This window comes from Argopecten irradians, chromosome 8 (genome assembly GCF_041381155.1).
Source record: "Argopecten irradians isolate NY chromosome 8, Ai_NY, whole genome shotgun sequence".
Classification (NCBI taxonomy): domain Eukaryota; kingdom Metazoa; phylum Mollusca; class Bivalvia; order Pectinida; family Pectinidae; genus Argopecten; species Argopecten irradians.
This window is the reverse complement of record NC_091141.1, coordinates 18154814-18179319: the sequence shown is the minus strand read 5'-3', so window position 1 is coordinate 18179319 and position 24506 is coordinate 18154814. Positions and strand designations below refer to the sequence as shown.

At 35.5% G+C, this 24506-nt stretch overlaps 1 protein-coding gene across 2 annotated transcripts in view; it reads right to left on the bottom strand.

Annotated features, from left to right (window-relative positions):
- The window catches only part of LOC138329563 (vacuolar protein sorting-associated protein 18 homolog), a 36773-nt gene extending 22736 nt beyond the window's left edge, over positions 1-14037 (bottom strand). Inside the window, exons 1-10 of one of the 2 annotated variants that reach the window (XM_069276639.1) lie at positions 13939-14037; positions 9956-10064; positions 9070-9143; positions 8736-8845; positions 8167-8315; positions 7546-7630; positions 6564-6643; positions 2171-2197; positions 622-734; positions 353-441 (exon numbers count right to left, since the gene is read on the bottom strand). In XM_069276639.1, the coding sequence (XP_069132740.1) occupies positions 353-441; positions 622-734; positions 2171-2197; positions 6564-6643; positions 7546-7630; positions 8167-8315; positions 8736-8845; positions 9070-9143; positions 9956-10039 (811 nt within the window). In that variant the 5' untranslated portion in view covers positions 10040-10064; positions 13939-14037. The remainder of the gene's footprint in view (positions 1-352; positions 442-621; positions 735-2170; positions 2198-6563; positions 6644-7545; positions 7631-8166; positions 8316-8735; positions 8846-9069; positions 9144-9955; positions 10065-13938) is intronic. The other variant, XM_069276640.1, reaches the window with a different exon arrangement.
- Between the last annotated feature and the right edge of the window lie 10469 nt (positions 14038-24506).

Genomic DNA, 24506 nt, shown 5'->3' with positions numbered 1-24506 from the left:
GTTTGTTTTCGTTATACTGTATATACCTGTTTTGTTTTCGTTATATACCTGTTTTGTTTTCGTTATACTGTATATACCTGTTTTGTTTTCGTTATACTGTATATACCTGTTTTGTTATCGTAATACTGTACATACCTGTTTTATTTTCGTTATACTGTACATACCTGTTTTGTTTTCGTTATATACCTGTTTTGTTTTCGTGATACTGTATATACCTGTTTTGTTTTCGTTATATACCTGTTTTGTTTTTGTGATACTGTATATACCTGTTTGTTTTCGTTATACTGTATATACCTGTTTTGTTATCGTAATACTGTACATACCTGTTTTATTTTCGTTATACTGCACATACCTGTTTTGTTTTCGTACTGCTGGAACAAACTCTGGAACATAGGGGGTTCTGATGATTTGGATACACTTCCTATGAACTGGTAGAGACGTCTGTACCAACATATAAACATGACAATACTGTTAGTAACTTACATTCAATCAGATGAAACAAGCACCTTACTTTAAAGCATCTCTTAATTAAGATAAGAACTATAAGTACAAATTAATGCGTATAACTACAAGATATTGTACAGTGGTGTATTCAACATGGAGAATAGCTGTGTTACCTACCCTGGTGTGGTGACCATGATAAAGTATTTGTAGTCTGTCATGGCATCTGATGGCATGCGGTCAAACTCCAGGCCAGTAATAGCCACGGCCTTGGACTTCCCCAAATTAAACAACTGTAAACAATGGTGGTATCAGATTAACTGTGTGGATATTACCATGTGTTAAATGTCAACAAATAAAGTCAGTAGATGTTTCCTGTATAAGTCCTTATACTCTACTTATAGGCTAGCTTCCCTTCCTTTACATTCAAAAATGTTTTCAACACTTTTGCTGAAGTAGAAATTTATGAAATGTTTTTTTCATGATGGTGGTTGTGGTGACCATCTTGGAATTAGGATTGATTGGAAAAAAACAAGTTAGTTGTGAACATATCAGGATCACTTCAAGAAAATTTCAGAACCATATCTGGATCAATTCAAGAAAAGTTTCAGCTTATATACATTTCATAGGTACTGTATATGTAAAACTTATGAAAAAGAAAATCTATGCTGACGACCGTAGTGGCCATCTTAGATAATGATTGTAGATTTTGGATTGACTTAAAAAAATAACAACACTTTTTTGGGACTATATTAGGATCATTTCAGGCAAGTTTCAACTGATGGAACATGAGAAGTAAAAAAATTACGGACAGCGCACAACAACAGATGTAGCACGATTGCTACATGTCATCCTAACGCTTTGGGACAGATGACCAAAAATTTGTACAGAAGACTAGGCAAATAGAAAGAAAAAAGAGGAGATTAACTCAAATTAAACACCTCATCTCTTAAACAACAAAAACCTTGATTATCAATGGGTGACTGAATAACTCAATTTTCTATTAGATTTAAGTCATTTGCCTTAAAATATACATAACAAATGTAAATTGCATTTTGACTATTACTGTTTGAATATGTTACACGACTTTAAGGGTATGCACTATCTTGTATGCACTTTTTGTCAACAGGCAAACATAACTGTTACAATACACATTCCGGCAGATCAATATCAAGAACATTACATACAACTACTAACCTGTTTTCAGGTAAATACAAGGAATTGGTAACCAGAGAAAATAACCCTTTTGAGACCAAACAAAATATTCCATTTAGTTAATCAATCTTTGTATTCACCTAAAACATTGTCAATAATTTTTGATAATATATCATTCATCTCAGACACTTAAGTTTGTATGATTAAGCTGTTAGTTCCTACTACAATATACCGCGAAAACAAAACGGAAGCAACACAAATCCATGCTTCTAATTGGTAAAAACTGAAACACAAGATAGTGTTTTGCTTTATTCATCTCTGCAGTATCCTGCACGGTTTTGGATTGTCCTGTTTACTTAGCATGCACTGACCAGCTGTCTACTTGTGTAATATATTTACACTCAGGCCAAATCACAAGAATGTAATACCAAAGCAACATAAATAATACTACATCAACATACATTGGTCTAAGGAGGGATTCTCACAATTTAAAGCTTGATTATTTTTACAAAAAACGAAACAACACAAAAACTAAAGTGTCCAATAAAGGTCACTCAATGTTTAAAATATATACCTCCTCTGGTCGACCGAGAATTTTCAGCTGCAATTGGGAGGAACACAAGACAGAGAATTACACCTGTTCCTTTGGTATGATTGAGAGGACCACAAGACAGAGAATTACACCTGTTCCTTTGGTATGATTGAGAGGAACACAATACAGAGAATTACACCTGTTCCTTTGGTATGATTGAGAGGAACACAATACAGAGAATTACACCACTTCCTTTGGTACGATTGGGAAGAAGACAAGACACAGAATTACACCACTTCCTTTGGTGTGATTGAGAGGAACACAAGACAGAGAATTACACCACTTCCTTTGGTAAGATTGGGAGGACACAAGACACAGGATTACACCACTTCCTTTGGTACGATTGGGAGGAAGACAAGACACAGAATTACACAACTTCCTTTGGTACAATTGGGAGGAAGACAAGACAGATAATTACACCACTTCCTTTGGTACGATTGGGAGGAAGACAAGACACAGAATTACACAACTTCCTTTGGTATGATTGAGAGGAACACAAGACAGATAATTACACCACTTCCTTTAGTATGATTGGGAGGACACCAGACAGAGAATTACACCACTTCCTTTGGTGTGATTGAGAGGAACACAAGACAGAGAATTACACCACTTCCTTTGGTGTGATTGGGAGGAAGACAAGACACAGAATTACACCACTTCCTTTGGTATGATTGGGAGGAAGACAAGACACAGAATTACACAACTTCCTTTGGTGTGATTGGGAGGAACACAAGACAGAGAATTACACCACTTCCTTTGGTGTGATTGGGAGGAAGATAAGACACAGAATTACACCACTTCCTTTGGTGTGATTGGGAGGAAGATAAGACACAGAATTACACCACTTACTTTAGTATGATTGGGAGGAAGACAAGACAGAGAATTACAACACTTCCTTTGGTGTGATTGAGAGGAACACAAGACAGAGAATTACACAACTTCCTTTGGTGTGATTGAGAGGAACACAAGACAGAGAATTACACCACTTCCTTTGGTACAATTGGGAGGAAGATAAGACAGAGAATTACAACACTTCCTTTGGTATGAGTGGGAGGTTGACAAGACACAGAATTACACAACTTCCTTCGGTAAGGTGGGAGGCACACTAGACAGAGAATTAGACCACTTCCTTTGGTAAGATTGGGAGGACACAAAACAGAGAATTACACCACTTCCTTTGGTGTGATTGAGAGGAACATAAGACAGAGAATTACACCACTTCCTTTGGTATGATTGGGAGGACACCAGACAGAGAATTACACCACTTCCTTTGGTATGATTGGGAGGACACCAGACAGAGAATTACACCACTTCCTTTGGTATGATTGGGAGGACACCAGACAGAGAATTACACCACTTCCTTTGGTGTGATTGAGAAAACACAAGACAGAGAATTAGACCACTTCCTTTAGTATGATTGGGAGGAAGACAAGACAGATAATTAGGAACACCACTTCCTTTGGTATGATTGGGAGGAAGACCAGACAGAGAATTACACCACTTCCTTTGGTGTCATTGGGAGGACACCAGACAGAGAATACACCTCTTTTCATGGGAGGAACACAAGACAGAGAATTACACCACTTCCTTTTGTATGACTGAGAGGAACACAAGACAGAGAATTACACCACTTCCTTTGGTACGATTGGGAGGAACACAAGACAGATAATTACACCACTTCCTTTAGTATGATTGGGAGGACACCAGACAGAGAATTACACCACTTCCTTTGGTGTGATTGAGAGGAACACAAGACAGAGAATTACACCACTTCCTTTGGTGTGATTGAGAGGAACACAAGACAGAGAATTACACCACTTCCTTTGGTATGATTGGGAGGAAAACAAGACAGATAATTACATCACTTCCTTTGGTAAGATTGGGAGGACACAAGACAGAGAATTACACAACTTCCTTTGGTACAATTGGGAGGAAGATAAAACAGAGAATTACAACACTTCCTTTGGTATGAGTGGGAGGTAGACAAGACACAGAATTACACAACTTCCTTTGGTAAGGTGGGAGGCACACTAGACAGAGAATTAGACCACTTCCTTTGGTAAGATTGGGAGGACACAAAACAGAGAATTACACCACTTCCTTTGGTGTGATTGAGAGGAACATAAGACAGAGAATTACACCACTTCCTTTGGTGTGATTGAGAAAACACAAGACAGAGAATTAGACCACTTCCTTTAGTATGATTGAGAGGAACACAAGACAGAGAATTACACCACTTCCTTTGGTATGATTGGGAGGACACCAGACAGAGAATTACACCACTTCCTTTGGTATGATTGGGAGAACACAAGACAGAGAATTACACCACTTCCTTTGGTATGATTGGGAGGACACCAGACAGAGAATTACACCACTTCCTTTGGTATGATTGGGAGAACACAAGACAGAGAATTACACCACTTCCTTTGGTATGATTGGGAGGACACCAGACAGAGAATTACACCACTTCCTTTAGTGTCATGGGAGGAACACAAGACAGAGAATTACACCACTTCCTTTTGTATGACTGAGAGGAACACAAGACAGAGAATTACACCACTTCCTTTGGTACGATTGGGAGGACACAAGACAAAGAATTACACAACTTCCTTTGGTATGATTGAGAAAACACAAGACACAGAATTACACCACTTCCTTTGGTGTGATTGAGAAAACACAAAACAGAGAATTACACCACTTCCTTTAGTGTCATGGGAGGAACACAAGACAGAGAATTACAACACTTCCTTTTGTATGACTGAGAGGAATACAAGACAGAGAATTACACCACTTCCTTTAGTGTCATGGGAGGAACACAAGACAGAGAATTACAACACTTCCTTTTTTATGACTGAGAGGAACACAAAACAGAGAATTACACCACTTCCTTTAGTGTCATGGGAGGAACACAAGACAGAGAATTACAACACTTCCTTTTGTATGACTGAGAGGAACACAAGACAGAGAATTACACCACTACCTTTTGTATCGTGGGATAAAAACAATACAGAGAATTTCACCACCAAAGATGATTATTATGTACCAGATGCATGTTCATTCATAAAATGGTTTAAAACATTTGCTGAGTAACGAGTGGTTGTTTACAATCGCAACACAATGGCGAACTGATTTGCTATCAATTTTCTGCGAGATACTTATTGAGAAAATAATAATAAAATCACAAAAAATTATCACATATCAAACAATAAGTTTAATATATCATTTGAATATGATGTATGCGCAAGAAATATCTGCAGAAAGCATAACAACGATCTTCTGAATGACTGCTAACTTGCAAACATGTTCCTCTTTTATCGGTTAACAGGTGTATTTTCCGGGACTCTGTCAAACAATTTCATTGTATTTTCAACAGAATAATCAGCAATACAGTTTATACACATAAATTATAGGTTATATAGGACATTTGATTTTTTAATGAACCGAGCCGAACAAAGAATTAGCGAATCGAACTGTACGGTTGCATATTTTGGATCACCGTATTTTCGGTTAACCATGACACTCCTAGTGGATCTGTGATAATTTGGATGCCTATAGTCCAAAAAACTCTCAATCTAGACAGAAATATCAGAGAACAGATTTGAGAAAACATAATCCAGCAATATGGAAAAGTCACAATCCAGAGGTTTGGACTGGGGAAGTGTTCCAAATATCCACAGTCCACTATTAATACCACAAAATATTTTTCAATCAGCAGTAACATACTAACTGCATATTTAATTAGTCAAATGACAATGCTATTTACTTTAAATATAAAATCATAATCATATTATGTTAATGACATACTTTAATAAGAACATTAAGGCAAGCTACCATTGACACACATACAGCAATTAATCTGTATGCTTCTGAATAATACATTACGACCTATTTCAGGCACCGGTCTAGTCTTGACTAGCCATAACTAATTATACACTATCAGTTTACAGTAAATTGTACACCTTAAGATATCTTACCTGTTTAAGATACTGGTCCAAGCCTTGACTAGCCATTACACTGTCAGTATACAGTTAATTGTACTCCTTAAGATATCTTACCTGTTTAAGATACTGGTCAAGCCTTGACTAGCCATTACACTGTCAGTATACAGTTAATTGTACACCTTAAGATATCTTACCTGTTTAAGATACTGGTCAAGCCTTGACTAGCCATTACACTGTCAGTATACAGTTAATTGTACTCCTTAAGATATCTTACCTGTTTAAGATACTGGTCAAGCCTTGACTAGCCATTACACTGTCAGTATACAGTTAATTGTACACCTTAAGATATCTTACCTGTTTAAGGCACTGGTCAAGCCTTGACTAGCCATTACACTGTCAGTATACAGTTAATTGTACTCCTTAAGATATCTTACCTGTTTAAGATACTGGTCAAGGCTACCCTGGAAAAATCGACTATTTTCATTATCTGTTAATTCCGTCTCAAATATTAAACCTGTAACAGAAAAAAATACCAGGAATATACAATTATGTCATGTACATGTATTTAAAAAATTTTCAAATTTCATGTTTAATTTCTTCTTCCTTTCATAATTGGTTGATTCTAAACATTTTCATTGTACAAAGACATCAATTCCAGATATTGAGACTACTCTGTGACTACAATAATCCAATACCGACCTAAACAATCAACATGAGACCCAAGTCATCTGACTACCTTTGTGATAGTCTTATAGAAAATTAATAACTTATGGTGTAATGGTAGCCATCTTTGATTAGGGATCAACCAGAATTTTAACAGCACTTTGTCGGGACCATGTCAGGATCATTCAGACAAGTTTCAGCCAAATCGCACAAATGGAACTTGAGAAGAGGTTCACAATGTGTTTTAAAGATGGTGGCTGTGTCGGCCATCTTGGATTTTGGATCGACGCCAAAAGTAACAACAAATAACAACAAAATGTGAAAAGTTTACGCCTGGTAGACGACATCGGACAAACCACAATGACTATAGGTAATCATGACCCTTCAGGTCAGGTGACCTAAAAACTAAGATCTATCAGCAAAATTATCATTTGAAAGGACAGGCTTTAAAAATCACCAAACATAAGGAAGTTAAATATCCCATGAGAAAATGATGCTTAGTGCACACAGATAGTAATATGCAGTTGTTTTATCATAAGTGTAAGAAAATTCAACGGACCAAAAATGTGTTTAAGAATTACCCCAGTTTTGTTGTCGATACAGCAAATTATCTTGGTAAAACTGCCAATTGCAGAAAGTAATTACCAGATCTTACCTTTACTTGTAGCGAAGAGAATACACAGGTAGTAATTACTAAATCTTACCTTTAATTATAGCCAAGAGAATACACAGGTAGTAATTACCAGATCTTACCTTTACTTGTACCCAAGAGAATTGCCCCTGTTGTGTTATCGTTGACATTCTGTAGGTTCCAGCCTACCGAATGAACATGATGGCCCTAAAACACGTTAAGGAAGACCTGAACTCAGAAATCTGCAGATATAAATACTATGTATAACAAAAGGCCTAGACTGCCTGTACCTTGTGAATATCACAAAACGTTACAGTAACAATTTATATAACTTCAAATCATCTCGTAGAATGACAGTTACCAATGAGTTATTACAATTGCTTAGATTCACAGAAAAGCTTTTCATATGAATATAGTTAATTTGAACCCTTTTGGCAACATCCCATGGGCTAACAGGGGTCAACCCAAACATTTGTACAATTTTGAATCCTCAACACATAGGGATGCAAACAGTCAAATCATAATCTTAAATCTTGTAAATTACTGACAAAGGGAAAGACGAACAAGAGATGACGAATGCCATGGTATGGCATAAGTTCCTTCAGACCAGGTGATCAAAAAAGTATAATCTTGTGAGAGAAATACTTGTTTCATTTACAACAAAGCTGTTCAATATGTGAAAAACTTCTGAAATGAAATTAAACACTTACCCCATAACTACAAATACAAAGGAGTTGAAATACCTTGAGTTTTCCAATTGGACGTGGTTTCTTTGAATTTCTTGAAAGATAATAGTTTTCTGTAGACTCCATACTGACAATAAGATGCCTGCCTGTGGGGTCTAAAAATATCCTGTAAACCTTGTCTTCAACAGCTCTTGGTAGCTCCACTTCTACAAGTTAGTGAAAAAATAACTAGTATGTAAATAAGTGCTTTTATAACACAGAAGGTGTCATGAATATTCAAATTATAATGAGTAATTCATGATACATAAATTATCTAGCTATTACAAATGAGGAAAACATAAATTAAATATTCCTATTATCTTTTTTATCATTAATGATAATTAAAAGGCTTAAATAACGAACCATGTATGGTTTGGGCCTTTTTTTGCCCCAAAATCCTATAAAATTTTCAAAACTGTTATTTAGTGATTAAATAGTTATATTTCAAATATTCGTTACATCCCTGATTCAACTGAAATGCGTGTTTTCTAAATTTGCAGCTTCAGTTGCTATGGTAAAAATACTTTTAAAAATCATTTATCAGTTTACATTTAGCAGTATTGTTTTGGTATGATGATCTAACTCACCATCTGGAGTTTCAGGATGTTCTAGGTCCAGGCGTAGTAATATATTACTGGTCATAGAAATCACCAGGAAGTTGTTACATACAGCCATGTGTGTGATGGGGTCCGGCGGTCTGATGACAATTAGAAGATGTGTTTTATATGTTTATCAGTTATTATAGCATTAAATCTATAATATTGATTGTAGATGTTAGATACATGCTTAATCTCTCTTAGACTAATTAATGTAAAATGGCTGTTGTAAAAGTACACTTATCAATAACATTATGCATATCCTTAAAAATCATTTTTCAAACAAAACTTTTTGGATTACAGTAAATTGTTTTCTATGACTTACTTGAAGTTGACCTTCTTTTTACTGAAAATTGGCACATCTGTATCAAGCCTGGCATCAATGAACCCAGGTCCAATCTACAAAAACAAGCATTATTCAATGAATTCAGATCCAATCTATAAAAACAAGCATTATTCAATGAACCCAGGTCCAATCAACAAAATCAAGCAAATATTTAAAGAACCAAGGTCCAATCAACAAAAACAATTTAGCATTATTCAATGAATTCAGGTCCAATCTACAAAACCAAGTATTATTCAATGAACCAAGATCCAATCTTGAAAAACCAAGCATTATTCAAAGTCTACATGCTGACACATAGTCTTGTTTTATATACAGTCAAACCTTGATGTATCAAAGTTCAAGGGACCGACAGAAAAACTTTGAGACTTTGAATTATTCATGGTTGGAATTAGACGGATTCTTTAACCATGACCAACTGTGGCGGTTGTATATATGCATGACGTCTCCGTTCTGTAAACTTCATAATCATGTATTTACCACAAATAAAACAAAGTATAAAATCAATCGCGTCTAATGTTATTGTTAGCATTATATTGTAAACAAGAATTACATGTACTAGCCTAACACATGTATAGCCTATATGGTGACTATTGAAGAAACGGTTTATATCACGGATTGAATATAAAAACGAAAACACACTGTAAAAACGAAATTAAAAAGTACTAAAACTAAAAGCACATACTGTCTACAACCTTGACAAAAATACTTTGATTTAGAATAATTGATTCTCTAATCCCTGACAGAAGGCAATACATACATTTATATCTGTGGCTAATTTTATTTCATAAAATTAATACTTTAAGTTATTTGCTTGTAGATTGTCATACTATAGTAAGCAAATTTTTTTTTTTATTAATTTACTTACCGGCTCTTGTACAGGAGGGATGGTGGTGCGAACAGACGCAGCTCTGGCCGATTCCTCCTCATACTGGTCTAGAATAGATGCCATACCTCAGCTATCCTTAATCTTAATTCTGGAAAATGGATAGATAATAGTATCATAGTATATCATGATATACAGAAGTTAGAGGAATTTGCTTTGATATACAGAAGTCAGATGAATTTACCTTGATATACAGAAGTCAGAGGAATTTACCCTGATATACACAAGTCAGAGGAATTTACCTTGATATACACAAGTCAGCGGAATTTACCTTGATATACACAAGTCAGAAGATTTTACCTTATATATACACAGAAGTCAGAGGAATTTACCTTGATATACAGAAGTCATAGGAATTTACCTTGATATAGAGGTCACAGGAATTTACCTTGATATAGAGAGGTCACAGGAATTTACCTTGATATACAGAGGTCAGAGGATTTTAAAATTTAACATGAACTGCAAAGCAGTTCATTCAATTTGTTTCAAAAGAGGAACTCAGTTCACCATCCAATGATAGCGACCAAAGCAAGATTTAATCCTTAACTGATTATATGGGTTGTAATGTTTTCATAATTAAGTGTCTGATTGTGTTAACCTCTAGTGCAAGACATATGTGCAGGAAGTAGGCCTACTTTGACATTCTTGTGTAATTTACACCAATTTTCATTCACCATCATGGTTTTATTAAAAACAAACAAAACAAATCAAATTCAAAGCAATATATTTCTTTTATATTTCAAATACTTGTTTCCTGAAAGATGTGAGCAATTGTTATGGAATCCAGACGAATTATGATAAATTTATGGCATTGATGTACGACTGTAACATTACTTAAAAGCTACGGTTATCCGGTTATAGTTCCTGATAAGGTTGGCATTTTTTACTATTCCAGCACTACTTTCAACTGGATAAGACAAGTGTTTGTTAAGATAAATATTTTTATTCCTGGTTCATAGGTTTCTTGCATGGTGTTTTTTGGTATAAAAAGACAGTGACAAATCCTTCTCACTTCTAAATCCTTGATGCCCATTAGCAGTATCAGTGGGAAAACCCAAACAATAATAAGAGCGAAGGTCTGTTCGGTAACATGTACGTGAATACATACTGAGAGCAATAACCTGCATGCATGGATGGCTAAAAAATTTTGTTCTTCCAGTAAAACCTGTTTTGGTTTATGTGTTGCTCTGATGCTGCTTTCCGCAGTAACAGAAAGCAGAAATATATCAAACTAAGGCAAATGCATACACAGGAGTAATTAAACATTTCTGATATTTTAAAAATAATAAATGAAAGTACTTTTGAAAATCAAATACTATGGAATGCAGTCAAATATCCACAAAGCAAAAGATGATCACAAGGAACCATGCATGACGTCACATTCGAGTCAACAAATGGTGCGAAATCATAGGATTCACATTCGCAGCACCCCAGGCCTGTGGCACTGCATGGACACAGACTACTCCCATAACATGAGAGTCGACTGGTCAGCCGTTTTTTTATCGGACGTTATTTCGCTGACTGAGTGTCGACTCTCATTTCGGAAGGCTTAAGTAATTATTTCTTTGATGCAGCTTCAGATGTCATATGAAGGCGGAAGGAAAAGTGCAAAAATATCAAATTTTATATAGCTCTAACAGTGGTAACATTGATGTGTACTTACAGTTTAGGTATTGATTATCCTATTTATCTAGTAAAACCATAACTTGAGGCCTCATAAAAAAGTATTAATTAGCGGATTAGATATGATGCATCCTTTCCATAACATTTTGAACTAGTTTTAAATATGGCAGCTGGTTACTACAAAAAACGGAACATGAATTCAAGCAGGCAGAAACTGAATACAAGTAAAAGTAAAGGCAGATCAAGTGTTTTGGGGACTTTGCAATTTGTTTTTTTGTCTGGGTCATGAAAGTTTACGTTAGGAGATGTAAATATGTGTTTTAGATGGATTTAATACGGCTGATTTTGTCAAAATACTTGTTAATCTATGAAAAAGGGGTGGATATTTGACATTGATGACTATTCAAATATGATTTAAACATTTTATATTGTCACAATCCAAACTTTGAAAATGTCACCCTTAGCATCGGTAAAATGGCCTATCGGAAGTTAGAGGTTAGACACGACGTATTATGTTCAAAAAGTGTCTCGTCGTGCTATACCTCTAACATTGTTGGAGTAGGGACACTCTAGTATATATGTGCAGGATAGTACGTACTGCATTTGAGTAACAGTCCTGTATTTGAGTGATAATTTTGTTACGCAAATGCATGATTCTGTGAAATGAAAACGGATAAAGTTGTTTAAAACATTTTTATCAAAAAGGGTGTCAATTTTACATGGCAAGCAGTGATCAATCTACATGCGCATCCCGAGTCCTGGACTCACAGAATTTTAAAAGGACCCATGAAATTTCGGGGAATGAGTATCTATAACACTGTGGGATCCATTGTTTTTACAAAAAACCATTGAAAAGGACCCACGAAAAATAATCGTAGATTGAACACTGGGCAAGTGGCAACATCACTAATACAACTTTCCACATTATTACTCAAATGGAAACAACTTTCATTATCGAAATGTTTGTAAAAGTCACAAACAAAATCACCTCTATTATTACTTCTTATGGGGCTAAAAATAGAACACAGGTAAATTTAATAAACCATAACGTTGTCACTTTATGACAAAGTGAGATAATAGAAATCAACAGTTCATACCACAGGGACCTGGCACGATTTTTTTAAACTAACAGTATACATATATATATATTATAGTATCAAGGGTATGAACTCGGCGGTCGAGAAAAACGGACCTATTTTTTTTTAAACCGTGATTATTTTAATAAATGAGTTCTATACAACTTGACGGATATCTTACCTTAAAGAGAAATAATTTATCTTTAAATTGAGTGCTTGATGAACAAAATTGGCCAAGTCTTGACGAAGTTATGGTTTGATGAATCTTACTTTGTAGAAACTCCATTTAAACATCATGTAGCTCACTTACTTTAACCGTCACCGCCATGTTCATTTTTCTCTCGGAACGCTTCTCGACTTTACATATCGTGACTACATTATGCAAATTATGTAATGTTGTCCTTGTGGGTAAACTCGAGAAGCGTTCCGAAGAACAAAGGAACACGGCGGTGACGGTTAAAGTAAGTGAGCTACACGATGTTTAAATGGAGTTTCTACAAAGTACGGGTCATGACATCTCCAAAGGAGATTGTGGATGAACACAGTTATGGGTACTGTTTACCACCACAAGCGTAGATTTTGTGATTTTGGCTTGGTTTTTGAGGTGCCCATTAGAGCCGAGACGACATTTTGACCGGACAGGGAAATGTCTACCTAGCATATTTTTCGTAAATTTCCCGATTCATCAAGCCATAACTTCGCCAATACTTGGTCGATTTTGTCCATCAAGCACTCAATGGAAAGATAGATTATTTCTCTTTAATGTATAAGATATCCGTCTGTGTTGTATAGAACCCATTTATTAAAATAATCACGGTTTAAAAAAAATAGGTACGTTTTTATCGACCGCCGAGTTCATACCCTTGATACTATAATATATATATGTATACTATTGGTTAAAAATTTTCGTGCCAGGTCCCTGTGGTTCATACACAAAAAAATAGTCTTCAATCAGTTATATGACTATCTGGCTGCGGTCTTTCCGTGCCATGCATGATTCATATTAAAATGTTATACAAAATAACACTGTAGTGTTGAGATATGGTGTAAAGTACAGATACAACACCAACGATGATATTATATCAACAGTATTTCGTCTAGTGCCCCTCTGCCTGTGGTATGGGCCAGTGGGTCAGACAGACGAAGACTCCCATAGGACTACCATTTTTAGCATTGACTCCAAACTCTATCATTATTCGGAGACATCATGTCATATTATCGAATGAGACCAAAGCAATCGTGTATATAAAAACATATGGCGCTTACGTTTATAAGGACAAATGGTCTAAAACAATCTCACAAAGTTTCACATCATCTGACCGGGGAGGCTGTGTTGATATTCAGTTTTTTACCCCAACACTCACAAGATTTACTATCAAGGGGGATAATTCATGCAAAGCCCTAGGTTGAACACTATTTGGCGCCAAAATGTTAACCTGAACTATGTGTATACTGTACTAGGCCTATGACAATCCAATCTAATTAAAATTAGACTTGTAATTCCGCTCCCACTACGATACTCTACATATATGTACGTTACGAAACGAAGGGGTGCGACGAATCACCGAAACGGACCGAATCGGACACCGAATTCAGGGGCGGATTCAGGTTTTGAGGTTAGAGGGGGCGTGAGACAAAGCAAATCAGGCGAGGGGTCTGGGGGCCGCCTAGGCCCCCAGAAGCTCTCGAATAAATGGTGCAAAATCCTGCATTCTGAGGATTTCATGAACACAATTTCCAGAAAATAATTGAAGCCATTTAAGGATGTTTATTTATGGTTTTCGTGTCAAGTGACATATTTTTTTATTTGAAGTTTTGATTTAATTTGTTTTACTTACAGAATTGCAATATCAAAATCTTAATATTTATATGGACATAAAGCGAAGAAGGGCGGGGGTCTGGGGGCCGCCTAGGCCCCCAGAAGCCCTCGAATAAATATACACTTTTTCCAAAAAATAATTGAAGCCATGTAAAAATGTTCGTTTATTATTTTTGACGTCTAATGTCATATTTTGAATATAAAGTTACAGAATTGCACTGCCTAAAATCTGAATATCTGGGTCAATATCTCAATAGGGGACATTTTTTGTCCAGATGTCTTTTTTTTCCAAATTTTGTGGAATATCCATTAAAATTGATAATAACATATTAAGAACATTTTATTTCAACAAATTATGCAACTTGAAAAAGGCTACACTGAAATATTCAGTTTTAAAACAAATATGTACTTTGAAATATGCAAAATATCCGTAACGGTAAAATGTCCTAAATCAATATTTTGATTTCTAACATGAGAGTTTGTATAGTGAAAACGGGCATTTTTTGAAGTGAATTAACCATTTTGTAACGTTGTTATAATCAGATTAACATGCTTAAACTCTGTATTCTCTGTCACCGATGATGTTTAAGTAATCTGAAATACAAACTTTGTCCATGGGTCACATGTCCGTTACCGTTACAGTACGTTTAATTCCGGATATTTTTTTTCCGTTAGACAATTTTTAAATTACGCGGCATTTAAACTTTTTAAAGACGCCCTTTTTAAAACCACGTGATTTAAACGAGGAAGCATGCCATGCTGCTGTAACTGAAAAACGTAAAGGTAAGGTTATAATACACTCTGTACCAAGCATAATGTGTCCTTACCGTTCTTAGATTATGCTTTTTATTTTTGATGAGAAAATATTTCCTTAAAGCTAAGATAAATTCCTCGTGTGTTATGTGGAAGTCCTCGAGGTTACGGGGAGTGATCTATTATTTTAAGCGTTTTTTTGATAAAGATTCTTTAATTATGTCCTTACCGTTACGGTCCTTACCGTTACATGTAACCGTGGTCTTGTGTGTAACGGTAAAGACAAGCCGTAACGGTACTTGACGTTATCTATTTCTAAAATATATTTCAATGTATACACTCTATTAAATATCTTAATGCTACATTATTCTATTCAATAAAATGATTAATTATAAAACTTGTATAAAAATTCATTATATAAACATGTATAATGAATAAACGTGCATGTTTTCAGGTTATGGAAAAAGAGCTAAAACGAGCCCTCCAGGTGTCTCAGAAGGAAGTAGATGAACATATAAAAAGTTTGGATCTTCACCTGAATTTATATTTTACTGAAACGAATCCATCGTCATCTGTTTGGTGGAAATATAGCGGATCCAGTTATCTACTAGAAAAGGACAAACTTTTGTTACTTAAAAAACAGATAAAGCAATATGGGTATGTCTGCAGCCGAGCGGATGCGGAAATACCGGGCGAGACTGAAAAACGATCCACAAAAATATGAAAATTATCTCACGAAGGAAAAATCTAGGTATCAAAAGAAGAAACAAACAAGACAAGATCACCACATTACCGAAGATGAGAGAACGCTTAGAAAAAAACGAAGACAATGGAAAATACAAAAACGCAAAGAAAGAGCACGACAAAAAAAGATTCAATCTACACTAGATAAAGTTTTGTCCCCACCGACTTCTCCGATACCATCCCCAAATCATGAATCGTCGTCAGCCTCTCGTCAGAGGATAGCTGGTTTGAAAACCGCAAGGAAAAACTATAGAAAGATGAGGCGAGAACTTACGAAGGCGGCGGAAGAGCTTAAATCTTCCCGCCAAAAAGTGGACAAATATCGGAAACGATATCAGAGACTGGAACAGAAGCTCTTACCAGTCAAAAACAAAACCACAAAGGAAACCCAGAAAGAAAGGTTATTCAACTCATTAATCGTGAAAAACCTTCGCTTGAAAATGAAAACATTCAAATCCGAAAAACAGAAACAACTCGTTGCAAAGCTTGTATCTTCTGACATATTGAAAAAGTATAAAGTTATGCATTTGGCAAAACTCAGTGGTGTTTCCCAGAAGAGGATCAGGTCTTCAATTTCCGGCCAGATTAAGTATCAGCGTAAGAAAAAACGCAATGCTATATCTGAAGATGTCCGGCAAAGCGTGCATACATTTTTAGAACTTGATATCAATTCTCGAGTCATGCCCGGCAAAAAAGATACCATAACGAGAAATGGCGTTAAAAAGCAAAGGCGAATTTTGAATGATACGCTCAAAGGTCTTCACAAAAAGTATGTATCAGTACCTGGCAACAGACGTGTTTCGTACGTGACATTCTGTAGGCTTAAACCATTTTGGATTTTAGATCCAACATGTAGCAAAAGGGACACGTGTACATGTAAGCTACATTCAAATATTAAATTCAAGATCGACAGATTGGTAGAGCACAAGGTATTGTTAAGTAAGTCAGTTTCTGAATTATGTCGAGAGATTTGCTGCGAAGATGTAAAAAAGGAATGCATGTACAGAGAGTGTGTGAATTGTCGTGAAAAAACATTAAGGCATATAGAGGAGTTTGATGAAGGGAGGCAAGTGTGGGTGTATTGTTGGCAAAACAGAGTGGAAGAGAGGGAGAACGTGAAAGCGAATGGACAGATAAATAGATTTAAGGTTCAGGTCACTGTCAAAGAGAAGGTCCAATACACACTGAGAAATCTTTTAGATGAAACAAATGCAACCCTAGCATCAAGAATATGTAGACATGAATTTAATATCAGTCACCAGTTCAACGAAATAAAAAACTTAAAAGATAATCTCAACGAAAACGAATGCATTGTGCATATAGATTTCTCTGAAAATTATGCTTGTAAAATGGGAGAGGAGGTCCAGGGAATGCATTTTGGTGCTTCCAGAAACCAAGTGTCGCTTCACACTGGTGTAATTTACACAAAAAACAATAAACCGTCATCTTTCTGTACATTGTCGCCCAATACAAGACACGACCCGCTAGCCATTTGGGCACACCTTCACCCAATATTGGACGGCGTAAGAAACGCCGACGATAGTATAAATGTTGTGCATTTCGTGTCCGATGGACCAACAACTCAATATAGATCTCGTAAGAATTTTTACCTCTTTAACCACTTGATACATAAATATGGTTTCCAGCATGCGACCTGGATCTATTCATAAAGGCACGAAGCAAGAAAGGATGGTAGTCTGGGCGCCGCCTAGAACGAATATACGTACCCGGCCTACTATGCCTTTAGGCCGGGTACGAATTGGTCCCTAGGTATCGTAGTGGAGCACTGCCTCCGAAAATCACTCGGGCACAGTTTTTCATACTTTTTTGAAGGTTTCCGATTATTTTATGCATATAAATGCATTTACATATTATTTTTGTCCAAAACAAACATAAATACCATGCTTACTATCTACCGTACCGCTCACAAGACGTCAAAATCACATTTTGTGAACTTGCCGTATAAATTCCCTTCTGAAAGACCTTCATATGTATAACTTTAAAAAAAAAAATGCCCCGATGAAAATTTGATATTTTATGTGGTTCGGTTTTATTGCCTAGTCGGTAAGCTATATCAAACAAGTACGATAAAATGTAAAACAAACGTTTTATAAGGGTTTGCATAATCATCACTTTGCTCCATTAGCAGTAATAGGGAACAATTGTAGCTCTAAAGAAGACACCATTTTCAGTCTAAAAGTCTTTTGAGCTACAATATTGCAGCTAGGGGTCGCCTATTGAAGGTTTTTATAGGACTAATGAAAGTGTATGTGAACTTTTTTAACGATATAAGCTTTTACTTTTATACATTATCTGTCAGATTAGATCATTCATCTTCCCTAACTTACACAATCTTCATAATTCGTGTGTTGGACAATGAAAGAAAATAAGGCTAGTGGTCTTGTCTATGGCCATACGGTGCCAGGAATCATTGCTATCATCCTGTTTTCTAATAGGGAGCCTTTTGCCATTTGCATTGATTTTTTAACATCGTTTGTCCTATCTTATAACATTATCGTTAAGATATGTTTTTGTTGAAACAAAAAAGGAAGGCATCTGGCCATGGGGTGCACCCAAACCCTAGAAGCTCTCATTTTCTGTCGCATTTGGTTCTCCTTTTGGTTTGATTTTCCACTTTTTTCTTTACACACATTTTCTTAGGACAAATAAAAGGCTTCTAGAAGCATTCGACGTCAGTAGTGATCTTGTAACTGGCGTTTTGAAAGTACGCACAGATTTGTGAATTGATAGTCGGATTTAATACAGGACTTTAATGCTGATTCAAAAATGTGTATTATATCATTCACAAGCTGGAAAACGAAGGGCATGACATATAGTCAACCAGCGAAGACTCATGGCCAGCTACAATTCCTTCCACCCATCCCCTTCCCCTTTTCTTTTATTGCTAATGATATCGAGATATAACCTGTCAATATTGAATATTAATGACAATGAATTATCTAATATATTGGGATTTTATCGGGTTTTTTTTTGAAAAAGTAAATACTTGAAGGGACATTGTACCTTTTAAGCGATGGAGATAAAACCTAACTTACACGAAAAAAATATATAATTATTCCATTGCGCCTGGATACAAGTATGTTCATGCATGTATGTACCACAAAGTCGAATACATTTAGATTTTAAAATGATAACATCAAACGGTAAAGGTAGGAAATGGAGCTTTCTGTCTAATTTTCACTCTTTAACTAATTCCTTATTTTTTCCCTTTTCCTTTCTCCCTCTTTTTTTCTTTCTTCCTTCTTTTCCTTCCTTCCCCTCTTTCTTTTTCCCTTCTTTTTCTTTTTTTCTTTTTTTTTCTCTCTCCTATTTTAGGGGGGGGGGGGGGGGGGGCCGGGTCCGCCCCCCCCTTGGATCCGCGCCTGGAATTGGACCGAAACTGAATCAATATTCTGGCAATTTATCATGTTAAACAGTAATTTCTTCTATAGGCTAAACTATTGTAGAATATGTAATATAATGTGTTTGCAGATAACCTGACCAACAAGTGGTCAGTCATGTATTTGTAGTAACCGTGATATGTTCACAGTTGTAATTATAATATACGATATCGATTGCATCGACACATTTCGTGCATTAAGATAATATTCTATATATTTCAGCATACCATTTTTATGTAGCTCGAATAGGGCTAAAACAAGTTCTCCTATATTTCATATCCTCTAATAGATAACCACTGTAAATTAGGACATATCATATTATCCGTTTATGCAAGCTGTTGCGATGCAATCACCAAAGCATAATTTTGTCGAAAAGAAAGTAAAAAAAAAAAAAAAAAAAAAAAAAACTATTTATGTTTATTTTGGTTATCTAAGTGTTTGCTTATTCAAAATCCACATTTGCTTGAGGGATTTTGGTGAAAAAGTCTAATATTGTCAAGTTCGATATGATTAAAACACCTAACCACATGTAACAAGACTATTCTAATAAATTTCTAGAATGACCAATCTTCACTAAATAATATGCTCAAATTCATGTTAGGCATACGATCTCGGTCATACATGTACATGTATTTATAAATACGTCATTTATATTCTGCAGCGTTAAAAATGTCAGTCAGATTATTTTTTGCATGCTCAAGCATCCAAGCATGCACGGACGTTAAGACAATCTAACTCAATATACAAAAATGTATGTTTCCGGGTTAATCTATGTCTCCGAGTTTACGAATAAAAAGTGCTAAATTTTACCATCTGCGAGATCTTCTATATACATTATATATATGGACATTCGTTTTCACGTGTAATTTCAATTTCTATAAAAATCTGCTGATACCACACATATAAGTATGCAGATATCATATGCAGATATAAAACGGTTTCTTAGTTACATTAATTTTGCCGTGTCCAAAGCAAATGTCCCAAATGCGAATATGCCCTACCTTAATCAACGGCATTACGTTTATGACGTACTCATATCAAAATTGCTTTGTTTTGTGTTGTTGGCTCTATAAGCATATAAAAGTACATTTTGTGTTGTTCATTTTTATATATAACATGACCCAAGTCAGTTGCAAATTATAAAAGATATGTCCATTGCCGCATGTTACATAGAAATGTCCCAAGTTCACTTTTACGTCATACGTAAAAACTTGTTTCATCATGACGTCGCCGTTTATCCAACTATAAAACAACATTCACTCAAACCATATATTGAAAATGTTTCCGTATTAGTTAAAATAAGTCCTTCTAAAGACCAGTCGAGCAGTAATTATAACAATTAAACTTGTAACCTTGAAACTGTCAGGGTGTTGTTATTTCATTTAATTAACATCCTTATTGAAGGAATAGATGTTTATTTTGTTGAGGCTAGGTTATGAGGGTATAATGATAATGGAGCACGTGTAAATTATCATTATACCCTCATAACCTCAACAAAATAAACATCTATTCCTTATATTTAAAGTTTCCAAGTAAATGAATATTATTGATTCCGGCGGCAGTTGCATATTTTTTATTAAAATACCCATATTTTTTCTCTCCCGTCATCGTCAACGAATTCGATTGAACAGCTGATTGGAATCGAGTCATTCATATGTTCTCGCCAAAAGTGAACATTATGAAGCTGTCAAAGGATTTTAATTACAATTACAACGATTCTTTTTCAAACATTATTGAATTAAAATAATTGCTGAATGGATCTGAATTAGCATATTTTGAACGGCTAGTTAGTTGATTTTAACAGAAACACAGTAAACGTTTCTGCCCCTTACGAGAAGGGGGGATATCGCCCTCCCTTCTCGGACCCTGGATCCGCCCCTGCTGTTAGCTAAAATAAAAACATGTATATACTGAATAGCAGTCGTCAGGATACATGTAACACGTGAATACCAACACAACATGTAACTCTAGGTACACGGGTCTGTCGTCATGGCCACGGGGTTCTATGTCTCCCTCATTACCCATCCCACCACCAAAGGTGACACCTTACCTGAGATAATGATCAGTCAAGCGTCACAATTAACATGTAGATATACCTTACCTATATTTCCTCACTTAACCACAGGGGGTCCATTTATATCATTCAATTTAATATTGCATGCTGTGACAGTCTGTAGCTCTGTACATGTATAATCTATAACTTATACATTGTAACATTGATAAATATTTCCCAAATAAAGGACCTCTTTCACGAACAATGGAAATGTTTATTAAAACTAAATGTTATGTGAAGCAACATCGATGCAAACCCTTGGAATAGGTTGAAAAAATTCAAAAGGTCACAGGGGCCTGTGCTGTGGCCAAATTAAAATTGCCCTGTAGAAGTGTATGGCAGGGTTCCCTTTTTGATCCAAAAGGGTATCAAAATCATATATGATGTCGTCAAACTGGATTATTTTCCGAAGAATATGAATAATTACATATTATGATCACAATATGTAAACGAATTGTATGATAACATGAATTATACATCTCAGGGAAAGCTAAATGAATTAATTCATACACGTATAGTAGATGTGTTACTCTGCATCCAAGGACGTATATGAGATAAATCCTTGACTGCATCTGAATTATTTCCTGTTTGATCGGACACTCTCATTTCTATTTGACTATTTCTCCATTAATTCTGTACCCCCGCTTGGCATTTATAGAGACTCAGGGTTTATGTTCATAAGGATTACTTCGAGAGACCAAACACTTTTCTATTATGTAAAAGAGAACGAGCTCGTTTAACTGAGATTGAATTCATTATTATAATCACACAGACTATTGGTAACAATATTTGACGTCAAAATAATCTGTTCTATTACTTTGTATCTATCTGTAGACCTATATACTGTAAACTGTATATTATAGAGATGCATGCGCAAAAGACATTGACTTTATTGTAAAATTGATATGCAAAATACTTAACACCAAATTGGTCATGCTGATACATCTGTAGGGTATATCAAATATTTTTTAGATATCTTTGATATACTACAATGAATGTGCACTTACATAAATACTGACTAGAAAGATTTGAAATTTATCCCATCTGTTAGCAAGAAGATATGGGCAACGTGAAGTTAGCACCGTATTTGGGATTCGGGATTCGAATAACGAATCCGGTACCAGCACCTTATTCGGGATTCAAAAATGAACAAATAAATAACAGTTTTGAGACATAAAAAAACAGATCGAAACATGATTTCACAACCACAAAAAAATGAAACCGCGATAAATTGTTTTGAGTTTGAATAACGAATCCGGTGCTGGCACCGGATTCGTTATTGGAATCCCGAATCCCGAATACGGTGCTGGCACCGGATTCGTTATTCAAACTCAAAACAATTTATGGAGGTTCTAAATTTTTTGTAGTTGTGAAATCATGTTTCGATCTGTTTTTTATGTCTCAAAATTGTTATTTATTTGTTCATTTTTGAATCCCGAATAAGGTGCTGGTAGAGACAGACGGGATACACACAGCGTGAACATCACCACCACATCAAATCTCAAACACTTATGTTCTCCATACAATGCTCCGTAATTTCCAAACCTGAAATTTCCAAACCTGAAATGCCTAATATAGAGTAAAATTAAAGTTCCTCTCAGGCAAAAAAAAAAAAAAAACAAACAAACAAACAAAAAAAATCAATTAACCTCCCAAAACATGTCTTTTTGCCCCCCATTTTCGCCGAGTGAAATGTTATAAAAAACACATTTGAAAGAAAAAAGGTCCTCCTGCAAATTTTTCGTACTTCATTTTAGAAAATTTTCCGCTGCTCGGCGCGTTTCCTAAAACGTTCAAGCACATAATGTTCAAACCTTTGATAATGAAAATTTGATACGCACAAACTAGACTAAAATTTCCTTCAATGGATAATATTATTTAAAAATGTATATTAACATATTACTTTGTTTATATGTCTATTTTTAGCAAGACAATTAATTCGTTATCATTTCGAGTTACACAACAATGTGCCGATGGTGTGAATCTGGTATGTTCAGATCGAGCAGGGTTGTATAATGATATGACGACATTCACAATTATCATTTCTAAATGCAGGTAACTTTAAATCGAAAAATAACCGTGTTAAGAACGCTTTAAAATTATTAAAATACATTGTAAAACTCGTCTCGGCCATTCTAAATCGTAATATTTTTTTTCTAGGAGGAAACCCTTGGACCCCCCCAAACAACAAAATCTCGCGACTTCGGCGCTCGCAAACTCATCAAAATACATCGTAAAACTCATCTCAGACATTCTAAATCGTAATTTTCCCCCGGGGAAAGACCCCTGAACTCCCAAAACAACAATTTCTCACGCCTTCGACGCTCGCAAGTACATCAAAATGCATTATAAAACTCATTTCAGCCATTCTAAATCGTGATATTTTCCCAGGGGAAAAAGTGTCCAAGGATGACATGTAATGATATACGAAAAAAAGTATATAAAGTATCTCCATGCGGGTGCGGGGCGCGGGGCGCTATGTTTGGTGTCCCCATCAGTCTGGATAAAATTTAACGGAGGAATTTATTTCAGAAGACAACCAAAATATTGACGAAAGTGAAATAAGGCTAACTTTTCTGAGTATGATAGAGTGACACATATAGATAATGCACGTGATGGCGACAGGTACTCGCGCTATCTCGTCCTGTCGTCCCTATCCCGGCCGTATCCCGGCCGACTACGTTATCAGTGCCTTCTAGATCTATAGTTAACGTTGTGTAAGGTACATCCATATCAAAAACTGTAACTGCAGGTTCTCGGTGTGACTTGGGGTATATCATAGGGTGGATGTGACACTTCAATCTAATCAATCAATCAATCAATCAATCAAATCAAATCAAATCAAATCAAATCAATCAATCAATCAATCAATCAATCAATCAATCAATCAATCAATCAATCAATCAATCAATCAATTAATTAATCAATCAATCAATCATATATTTTATTCCTGAAATATTTGATACACACAAAAATGAAATGTAAATCTATATTACAAGTTGACATCAATTCTGGTTGCACCAAACATAATTATTCTAGTGCTGTTATAGAAGAGGGTACGTGG